Raw genomic sequence first — 11,325 nt, 5'->3', positions numbered from 1 at the left:
CGGGCAAGCTCCGCCCCATCTCCCCGGGACACACACCTTCGGACCATAAGACGCACCCTCGTTTTCCCCCCACTTTTGGGGGGGAAAAAGTGCGTCTTATGGTCCGAAAAATACGGTATTTTCAAAGTGCTGGTTTGGTACTCCCTGCCTGTGGGGTCAGGGAAGCACTTGACCAGGGTGAGCTGGCTGATCAAGATACCTGAAGCACAGCATGTGCCTGACATTTCATGCTACTTTAATCTGTAGTTGGAATTTAAAAAAAACAGACTAGCCTTTGTAATTTACAGTGTAGTGTGAATTACTAAATAGTACACACATTCTTACCACTGTTAATTCTTTGCCAGCTGCTTTCCGAAAGGCTTTGGTCCATCTGACCTTCCTGGGATTTCGCTTCTTTTTAAAGTTTTTGTGGCATTTTGATTTGCAGAATCTAAAAACCTACAAGTAGATAAAACAAAAAAAATCTGAACTCAAAGAATGTTGATTTCTACATAATTCAAAATAAATCTGATGTTATATCTTAATTACGTTACTAGAGTGGTACTACTCATGACAAATTAAAAGATTACTATTTCCATTATATTACCCTTATGAGAAGAACCAAATTAATAACAGGCTAAAATTATGAAGTACAGCACATAGAACTAACTTCCCTGGAAATTACACCCCAATAAATAGCCAAAGCTGTTTAGTCCAAAGCCAAACATGAAAGACTTCCTAAAAGCTTAATGCAGTCTTCACGCTCATTCAGTCTTTGGCTTTCCTGGTAAGTCTGCTAATGAGGCTACCCATCAAGTATGTGAAACATAAGATTAAGGTTTTCCCAAATGTGGATAGCTACTAAATAAACTCATTTCTTGTATACATACCCCTTCTTACAACATAATAATAAAGCTCCTATGAACCTAACAAGGTACCTAAACAGAAATCAGGGCAGAGTGACACCTTGTAAGAGCTCTCCTAATCCACGTGCACCAACCTCCATTCATTGTAAATCACAAAATAAAGTCAAAATTCAAGTCACAGAGATTGTCAGACCAGCCTCTTCTGTAAAAAGTGGTCTGGGAAGGTTTGTATACTTACTTTTTGTTTAGAGATGAGAAAACAACAAAAATCTGATTCATGATTTTAGAAACTGGCATTTATCAAAATGGTTAATTCTAAAATTGTATTTTACATCCCACTTTGCACTGACTTATACAAGTGAGGAAAACTGCTCTGCTAATTTCATTTTAAATGCAGCAATTAAGCATATACAATTACTCATCCTCATAACTTTGAAAACCAAATTTTATTTTTGACTTTGCAGTATAATCTACCAAATACTAGGGCATGGTTCACTAAGCTGTCTCTGCACTACAGACTTTTACTGGTACACCTATTTCAAGTATATGGCATGACCCCTGACCATTTAGTTGTACTGGCTGAAGTCCATGGTAAAGAGACAATTATACTAGCATAGCTACATCCAGACTAGGAATGCTTTACTGGAATAGTCCAATAGTAAAGCACACCTAATATAGACATGATGTAAGCTTCCCTTACCACTTAACAGAAAAAAGAGTATTTATGGACTAAACTAAGCATATGTAGAGTAATAAATAGACTATTTAATCTTCAGTAAGGCATCTAATTTCAGAGTCATGCATACAATGCACATAGCTTCACTGGAAGTTTGACTAAAAATACTAAATCAATATAATAGGCTGGTTGTTCCCTGCACAACTCTCACACATACATATTTCTGAGAGTGATTAAGCAATAATTTTGTTACACAGTAATGAATAGGCTACCCTCCAGTGTACCAAACATCATGGAAAATAAGGTTAATATCTAGATATGTGAATTAGTATAAAGTTATACTGTATATCGTGTTATAGAATAGAATAATATATACTATAGATAAGTATCTTCTGAGATGATGGCATTGTGAACTTGATATTGCAGAAAAAAAGTTTCAAAACATTATTTGTGTTTTTATTTTACAAAAAGATATTTTCGTTATTATTTTTTTTTTTTACAGTATCCTCAGTATCAATAAGGCAGGAGTGTTCACAAATATATACAATCAATTCTAAACAAGCAGCTGGTTGGAAAATTGGGATATTCAGTTAAGTGAATTATCCCCGCAGCAATATTTACAAAACCAAAACTGTTCTGCAAACAATTTTCTATATCTGGATGTAGTGCTTTTCCAACAGGGTAAAATTCTATCTGCACAACACAAAAATCTCCAAGTTCTACTACATATAGACACAGGACATAAACAGACATAACAAGAGTTGCACTATCAAAAATACCAGTACATGCTGTTAGACTGCAACTGTTCTGCCTCTAGGGCTGAATCCAAGATTCAATCATTTAAAAATCAGTATCCTAATCAATAGGAATTAAAGGAACTCTCTCCAGTATCTCCTACTACTGTAAACTTGGAATCTAAATACATCACAAGAACACTAAAAGTGGTTATCAGTGTTAGTCTGAAATCAGACAGAGGGGGTAGGGCAGGGTGGCATCTTAGAGACAAAATAGGTAGATGCCTACTGCATCTTAGAGATGAAGTAGGTGGATGCCTACAAAAACTCATGCCTCTCTGAACCAGTTAGTCTCTAGGGGCATTACACTTGCCAGGAAGCACTGGACAGACAGACACATGCACACACTTTTAATTAGCAAGCTGCACCAATTAAAAGTGCCTGATCATCACATCTATCAGTCTCCACACTGAAAAAATGACAGCAGGGCGCTTTGAACTAAAGCTTGTTTGATGAGCTATAGTTCCATTTTCAGCATGGGGATGCTGATACACCTGACACTACAGTCTGCCAGAGTGCATTCATTTCCACACTCCAACAGACTTGGCTGATTTGAGTCTGTCTGACACACTGGACTTCCAGGCTCCCTGCATGTGTACAGGAGCCCCAGGGTGGCCTTCCTTACTTTCAGCCAAAGAATGCTAGAGTCAAGGGGGTCCTGCTGCCGGTTCAAGGCCATCAGCAAGAGCCCACACCTTCAGGACACCAAAAAATATACTGACTTCATGTTATCCGAATTAGGTTTTTTTAATCAAGCCAGCCAGCCTGCCCTCCTGATGCAGCCATGCAGGTGATGTAGCACCCTTACTTTTGGCTTAAACATTCGTCTCTGACTGTAGTCATACATTGTTGTCCACTACCTCCACCCCCACAAAATATCTGCAATTCATGTTCACAATCTGGGATTATTCTCTCTCTAAATTTCTCTCCCCCAGGGTCTGCGGCTCAGAAAACACTCCCGAGCGCAGCTACAGTGAACTTCCACTTGCGGATCCGCACAACGAGATCAATGGCCCAGAGGTCCAGTGCAGTATCGTCAGCTGCTCTGACGAAGGTGGAGGGGACGGGGCGGGGAGAAAATGGGCGTTTTGGAAGCGGGCGCGCACCAGGCCTAGCAGGCCGCCGCCGCCGCCGCCGCCGGCGGCTCAGAGATAAGGAAGGGCGAGAAAACCCGGCCGGGGCGGCGGCTCTGGCGCTGGCAGATGACAACGGCCTCGGGACCACGAGCACTAAAGCACGGGCCGCCCAGACCTGCGACGCGGAGCCGCTCCGGCCTGACACACGCAGCGGCTCCCGTTGTGCGCCACGGGCCGCGGAAATGCAGCAGCCGCCCAACAAGGCCCCGCCCCCCTTTCCCCGGCCCGGCAGCGAGGGGCACCTTGCAGTCGTTGCGCACGAACATGACACCGTGGCCCGGGTAGACCGGCCCCGAGCAGAAGTAGCAGCGCTCCACGCGCATCGCGCCGACCTCGTCGCCCGCCGGAAGTGATGGACCCCGCCGGAAGCGTCACTCGCGGCCCCGCGTCTCCTGCCAGCGCCCCCTGCTGCCCCGGGCGGCTCCTCTCGGGCTCCGCCCCACGCTGCTTTCAGAGTGGGAGCGGCGAAGGAGGGAGCTTGTGCTTGGGGGTGCGCCGCTGGCGCTGAAGGCTGGGTGGACTGGAGCCTTCCCACCTAGGGAAGGGACTTCGATACACCTGCCTCGCTTTCCAGGGGGCCTGGAAAAATCCCAGACAGCTCTTTCCGCCTCCCATTCTGACAACAGCCAGAGGCTGGGAGCTCTGGAGACACAGAAGAGCTCCATTTCCTAGCATCTTTACCTGGTGCCTGTGCAGCTGATACCTCAGAAGCACGGGGCAGAGGTTCCTAAAGGGCAGTTTCCCAGGAAGAACATTTGGAGGCATCAGCTGCACAGGGACATCTCCCTGTGGGTTGTTTTATTGCATGGAGTGGGAAACACATCCCAGCCCCATCTCTCACTCTATGCAATACTGAATTCTCACAGATTCATGCTGGGAAATAAAATACCTCCCTTGGGTCCTTAAGCACCTTTCCTGTGTCTCTTCCCCCGCCTTCTTGCCATGTGCTGCAGCAGGGACTCATTTCAGCAGGGGGGGGAAAAATCCATCTTGCACTTACGCCAACCAAAATGAAATATTCTGTCACCTGGGTTGTTACTGGTTCAGGAGGAAATTACCTGGCATCCTGCAGTCTCTCATGCTGAAACAGAAAATCCTGGTTGCAGCTATGCATAACGGAAGAGTTTCATATCCTGGCAAACGTGACTCTTACAGGAGGTTAGAATAAAAAGCTTGTGCTAACAACAACCATCACTAGAGCTTGGGGCTGAAGAGTGCCCAGGTCTGCTGCCATCTTTAAAAATGTTCCAGATCTACTGCATCCAGTAGGTCTGGAAATTCAGTCCACGATAGCAAAAGACTTTCATGTGATAGCACACCAATTGCAAAGTTTACACACTGTTCATACAGAATGCAAAGGGTGACACCCACACCAATCACATTTCTGATTTTGTACCTACAGGCTGTTTGAAACATTAGAAATAAAGACACAAAGATTTTCTTCTCTTCACAGTACTGTTTTGACTAGGTAAAAAATTTCAGCTCTCAAAAGCTGTTTCTGTACCAGCAAGAGGGCTCCATCTGGTGAAAGTCCAGAGAAGTAATTTCTAAGGCTAGGGGCAGACATTAAAAAAACCTGAGCCTGAATTGATTCAATCTTTGCAAGTTAGTCTAACCTGGGTAGATTGAACTGATTTGCAAGTGAACCAACTTTCACTCCAGAAATGCATGCACATGCCTACAGTGGCTCAGACTAGAAACTGGGGGGGGCGCTAGAGCGAGCCCTCCCTTCCCTTCTATAGCAGCTGAAGGAAAGCTGAGCTTCTGGGGGAGTTGCTGCTAAGTTTGATTGCAGTGGGGTTTAAACCCCCCCTGTGGTCTGCAGAGACCCCAGCCAGGTTGTGCCTGGAAAGGGAGGAGGGAAGCAGCCCTTGCCAGGCTTGTGCCCCACTGCCAAAAGGGCAGGGCAGAGAGTGTCTCCCCTCTCAGGCACTGGAACTCTAGCCAGGCTCTGCCCAACTTTCCCCCCTCCTCCCTGTGCACATGGTGGGGAGGCCTGGCCAGCATGGCCCTGCCATCTGCCTGGGACTAGAGCTGCAGGGCTAAGATGAGCGAGCCCACAGGCACAGCTGAGGGCAGACATACAGGAGGCAGCCAAGACTGAGCCATGGCGGCCAGGCCCTTGACTTGGGCTGAGGGGCACAGGCGGTGGCTGGCCAAGCAGCAGGCTGCCCAAGCCAACCTGGAGGTCAAGCAAGCCCAGAGCCCAGCATCCACCTGCCACAGGGGCTTGCAGCCCCTGCTGGTAACCCTGTCCTTTGCAGCACCTGCTGGCTGCAGCTGAGGCTGCACTGCAGGTTGTGAGGTGGCCAGGGCCAGCAGGGCTCTTCTGCCTCCCCCACCCCCAGCTTGTGCTGCAACCACCATGCAGCTCTGGCTGGGCAGGTAGAAGCTTTATCCCTGCAACTTCTGCCCAGCTCACCGAGCTCTGGCTGCTTTCCACCTGTCCCTCCCCTCCCCCCTGCAGGGAATGCTCATTGCACCAGGTGGGCAGAAAGCAGCGGATCAAGCCAGAGCTCCGTGTACTCAGCAGAAGCCACCAGGCGAAAGCTTCCACGCAGAGCTGCGTTGCATGGTGGGGCAGGAGCCGCAGCTGGAGGTGAGGGGAGTAGAACAGCTATGCCAGGCCCAGCCAGTGCACAGCTTACCCTCGCCTTCAGCATCTACTCCCCGTCTCACTCCTGCTCCTGCTGCGCCACTCCAGGAGGTGAGAAGTGGGGGAGTAGTTTTAGTCCAATGGCTTCTGCTCACAACAGGGCTAAAGCTCAGAGTGGTGCAGCAGGGGTAGGAGCGGGAGGTGGAATAGCCCTGTACATCCACCCTCAGCACTGCCTGCGGGCTTGGCCTAGCTCATCCCCCAGTCCCAACCCTAGGCAGATGGTAGGAACATGCTGACCAGCTCTGGCCAGGCCCCCCTACCGTGTGGACAGAGAGCAGGAGGGAAAGCTGAGCGCACCCCGCCTGGGGTCCTGATGTCCCCGCTCCTACCACTGGAGTGGGGAGGGGAGTGAATGCCTGACAGGCTACTACACCCCAGCCAGGCAGACTTCAGCTGCTGTCCCTCAGTAGGAGAGGGGAAATAAACCCCTTCCCTGCTCCCTTAGCCTCTAGGGGCCATGCTGGCTGGTGCCTAGCCATACCCCCATCCCCAGCTAGACAGCAGAGGGGCAGGGCCAGCCCTGCTCTGCTGGAGCAGAGACCACAGTCCAGCTCAGGGTTGCAGAGCATGCTGGGATGCTGGGGGACGCTGGTTTAACTTGAACCAGGAAGATGTCTAGAACAAAAGTTCCATAAACCAGTTTGACCCAAATCAGTTAAGGCTGAATCTACAGTCAACGAGGTTTTCTTCAATTAGTTTTGGCCATTTTGAAACTAGTTATGTGCACCGAACTTACATTTTGTTACAGGTATAAACTAGTTTCTGATCACTTAAAATGGTTTATGCGTAACTTCTGTCCCTAGCCTAAATGAGAAAAACTCATAGTTAACAGTGGAAGTGTTAACTTTCCCTAACTTGGCAAATCCTAGCATCTCTACCCCAAACATTTCCCAGAGTCTTTCCCTGAACACAGAGAACCCTACGAGTCACAACCCTAACACTAGGTCATGGCTCCATACCAACTCCACTCCTAACTCAAGCTCTACAAACTTAAAAGTTACAAGGCCAACCACTAGTCACAAGCCTAACACGAGTCCAAGTGCCCTTATTAACCAAACTAGCCCGGAATGCCCTGTCTGTCCCCCCTCCAGCCCTAGTTCTCTGAGCCCCAACAGCTGGACAGCCATTCTCTCCTGCCTGCCTTCACCACAAGGAATTCTTCTGTTGAAAGCTGAGAACTGCTCAGAGTTACACAAACTAGATTAGCCATCTACGCATCATCATTTTCTTGTCACCCATCATTTAACTGAAACATAGAAATCTTCCCTTAAATAGAAACAGGAAATGTGAGGGCTTTGGTGGCTAACCTGTGTTCAGAAGCCTCTTACTTGGTGTCACAGAGTCCTGCATGGGAGGATTTTCCAGGACCCCCAGCCTTGTCTGGTCTCTCCAACTGCCCCTGGAAGCCAGCCTAGGCATGGCTTCTTGCATAGGTGGGGAGACCTGACTTCTTCCAATTCTTTCTTTCAGTCCCTGACCCATCCTAGTTGTCTGTGACCCTTCCTCAGGGAGCTACCTTCCAGTTCAGCTCCTGAGAGAGAACTGTTCTAAGGGGTAGAGAAGCAGACCCCAAGCTCTACGCGGCAAACTGCTGGAAGCAGCTTCCCTTCTATAAAGGCTTATAGTGGAGACAAAGGCAACAGCAAAAGGACTCTGCCTCTTCAGTCCAGCCTGCACAGCCCTAAGTACCCCAAAGCTAGCTCACCTGTCCTCTCTCCACTCTGCACAGCTCCAAAGTACCCCAAAGCACACCCATTGTTCCCTTTCTTCAGCCTCTCTTCAGATCCTCCAGTTCCCAGGCCAACTATCCATTTTCAGGCTGCTCTGTCCATTGCATTGCTTATCTTCCTCTCTGCCCTGGAAGCATCCTAGGTGTTACCTCCAATCTCACCTTCTTAAAGCATTAACCAAACTATTCCATTTCTCTGTTGTTGGAGGTGCACCTTGTCATCCTGCGCTCAGGTCTGCCACCTAGCAAGGACCCTGTTAACCCTTCTTTCCCAATATATAAACTAGTCAGGGAAACTGAGGCTGCAACATTACCACCACATGAACACATTTAAAACAGAAATATCACAAAAAAACTATAGTCTGTTACACTGGCTTCTTACTATGTTGCAAAATTTGTTTTTAAATGTGAAAGGTGTTGAGAGAAACAGAAAATGCACAAAATTCAGTATAATGACAAGCCAGGGAGTATAAATAATGACAACAGTCAGGGACTGTGAGTCATTATTGCTGAGTCACATTTTTAACTTACTAGTAACTGAATATGTAAATCAGAGAAGGCAGATCTCTGTGCCTTGGATTTCCCAACTGCAAGCCCTCTAGTTGAATTTTATTGTACTGACTTCAGAGGCAGATTTCTGCTTCAAAACAGATAGCTTGATTGACATTTATATAAACATATACTGTCACAACCCTTCTGGGCAGTCAGTCTGTTGTAAGTGGACCTAAATGTGGGATACCATATGCTTCTAAACTAACTGGTTCTAGGCAGTCTAGTTACTGGTCCTCACTTGGGTCTTCAAGGTACATGCCAGATTCAGACCCCATGTCTGACATCTTTCTTAGTACATAGGATTCTGCAGTTCAGGTCCTGAAACCCAAGCCTTCTGTACCACCAATTGTTTACATAAACTGATTTTGGCTCAGGGGATTTACAAATCTCACTGTCACACAGAATGCCCCAGGTCTGTGCATAAGCCAACCCAGGCTAGAGCATATAACAGAGGCAAAAAATACATCCCCAGGTGTGTTCTCCCCTACCTTGGAGGTCTTTAAGAGAAGGATAGATTGGCATCTGGCTGGGGTCATCTGACCCCAGCACTTTCCTGCCCAGGCAGGGGGTCAGACTCAATCTGCTGAGGTCCCTTCTGACCCTAGCATCTATGAATCTATGAACATCTGCTTTGCACTGAGTCAAAGACAGCAAGATGAAGTGGTACAGCATCTTAGTCAGTCTCACTTTCCATACCAGACGAAGCGTGCTGTGACTAACAGAAGATGGCACCCAAGGATCATACAAGAAACAGTTGAAACACACACATACACAATGCAATCAGGACGGAAACTGTAACAATACCCGCTAGATTAGGAGAAGCAAAGCCACAAAGCAGTAAACAAGGTGGCTTGGATCTGGTCTGCTGTGCTCTGGTAACTGAAATTACAATTCCTGCTCCCTTTCAGTTTAATTATTTGGTTTCTTGCCTGGGTGACTCATTTTCTTTGGGGCATATCTTTCAGTAATGCACAGTTCACTTCTGGCAAAAAGAATGTGCTGTGAAGTCTTTGCTGCCCTCCATGATCTAAGCAGCTTGGATTACAGACTCAGCTAAAAAAACCTGCAACATAAATAGAATATCAAGTCATAGTGATACTAAAAGCATTTTTCATGATATTTGTTCCTCTCCAAGTTTTTATTTAGAAGTTACTGGTAAGAAGTTACTGGTAATCCTCTTCCAGGTTGTGCTCAAGTCTGGTTCAGGGTGTTGCGAGTTTGGAGAGCTCATTCCTGAGCTCTGAAGGAGTATAGATTCGAGTCTGCTGGTGGTGGAGCCAGGATTAATGATTGATTAAAATGAATTATTTCCATCTACTCTTTTAATAGTTATTTACAGAGAAAATGCAGTTTCCAGATACAGAGCAGCCTCTCTCAAAGAAGACTTTTGCAGCATAGCAATGGGCTCACTTGACTGCTGTTTTTACCACAAGCTATTAAGCAAGGCAAGAATTACTTCACCCAAGTAGCTCCCAATTAACACAGGAAGAGCACTCTGACCCATACCAGCAAAGTACTTAAGCACATACTTGGCTCCTCCGTGTACAAGAGGAACTCTATTAAAAGTCAACTGGATGACAGAAATGTTTCAAGTTAAACACCTGCTAAAGATTTAGCAAAAGTCTGATTTTCTTAGTCTGTATAAGGTGCCACCCTACCCTGCCTTCCTTTAAGAAGAGTTAGTGATTCTCCCTTCACCACTGAGCAAGAGGCTAGCTGCCTTCTACTTACCTGGTTCTCCCCTGCGCCCCCCACCCCAATATTAGCACACAGGCATGTCAGAGTGCATAAAGAGCAATGACACCAAGGCAAAGCACAGAAAACTCAAGGCTGCAGCAAGACATTTCTGCTTTTCCTGTGGTTCCCATATATGATCTCTCTACCCCAAAGCCAACTTACTCCTGCTTGGTTCAGGTCAATGAATGTAAGCAGGTTTCTCAGCTCAGAAAGGGTCTCTGATGATCCTGAATGTCATGTGGGCTTCTGGGTGAACAAAAATGAAACCTGGAGCAAAACCAGCTTTCCTATATAAGAGAATTCAGAGTTTGGCAAGTTTAGTATACAAGTTGTCAGGTTGTTAAAACTACAGCTTATGAGATATTGAGAAACACAAAATTGAATGACAGCTACCTGACACCAGATGGTACATTTGGCTCATTTGACCAGCATTGGTCACAAACCCCTTACAAAACAAAATAAAACAATCCAGACTACTTCAGTATGGAAGTCAAATGGGTCCTTTTAATCTTCTCTGCTCAACAAATACACAGAGTCCAAGTACTCATCAACGGAACAAGTAGCTTGAGTGAGTTAACAATAAAGGTCTTCATTCTGAAGTTACACACTTGTTTAACTTAACTAGCATAAGTAAGTTCACAATAAGATTAAGTGCATGCACAAGCAGCTTGCAAAACAAGGCCAAAAAGCATAGGCCTGATGTGCAGGACCAAAGTCATGTAGAATACCAGTTGCATCCAGTGGAAAGAGTACCAAAGAGCAACAAGCAAATTTCACAGAGTGCTCTGCTTGGTGCTGGTTATTCTAAGCACATACCATTATTAATGTTTTATAACTGTGCAGGTGTTATTGCACCCTGCACTTTCCCTTGTGCTACTTCTATTATTTCCACCCACTTCATTTATTTCATAGTTTCATAGTTGGTAAGGGTCAGAAGGGACTGGAGCAGATCATCAAGTCCAACTCCCTGCCATGGCAGGAAAGAGTACTGGGGTCAAATGACCCTGGCAAGGTGTTCATCCAGCCTCCTCTTAAAGACCCCCAAGGTAGAAGCCTCTCCTCGTAGGGCCTGCTCTGCTGCCCCCGATCATGCAAGTGGCCCTCCTCTGGACCCTCACCATGTTGTCCACATCCCTCTTGAAGTGCGGCGCCCAGAACTGGACGCAGTACTCCAGCTGCGGCCTGACCAGTGCTACA

The 11,325-nt window shown here is 46.7% G+C and overlaps 1 protein-coding gene across 1 annotated transcript in view; it reads right to left on the bottom strand.

Annotated features, from left to right (window-relative positions):
* Positions 1-3,808, bottom strand: part of RSL24D1 (ribosomal L24 domain containing 1) — a 15,629-nt gene extending 11,821 nt beyond the window's left edge. Inside the window, exons 1-2 of the mRNA XM_019533545.1 lie at positions 3,694-3,808; positions 325-438 (exon numbers count right to left, since the gene is read on the bottom strand). Coding sequence (XP_019389090.1) covers positions 325-438; positions 3,694-3,774 — 195 coding nt within the window. The 5' untranslated portion in view covers positions 3,775-3,808. The remainder of the gene's footprint in view (positions 1-324; positions 439-3,693) is intronic.
* Between the last annotated feature and the right edge of the window lie 7,517 nt (positions 3,809-11,325).

Source organism: Crocodylus porosus, unplaced genomic scaffold, assembly GCF_001723895.1.
Source record: "Crocodylus porosus isolate Cpor-Errol unplaced genomic scaffold, CroPor_comp1, whole genome shotgun sequence".
NCBI classification, from domain to species: domain Eukaryota; kingdom Metazoa; phylum Chordata; order Crocodylia; family Crocodylidae; genus Crocodylus; species Crocodylus porosus.
Note: the sequence above shows the minus strand (reverse complement) of the source record. Positions and strands in the feature narration are given on the sequence as shown.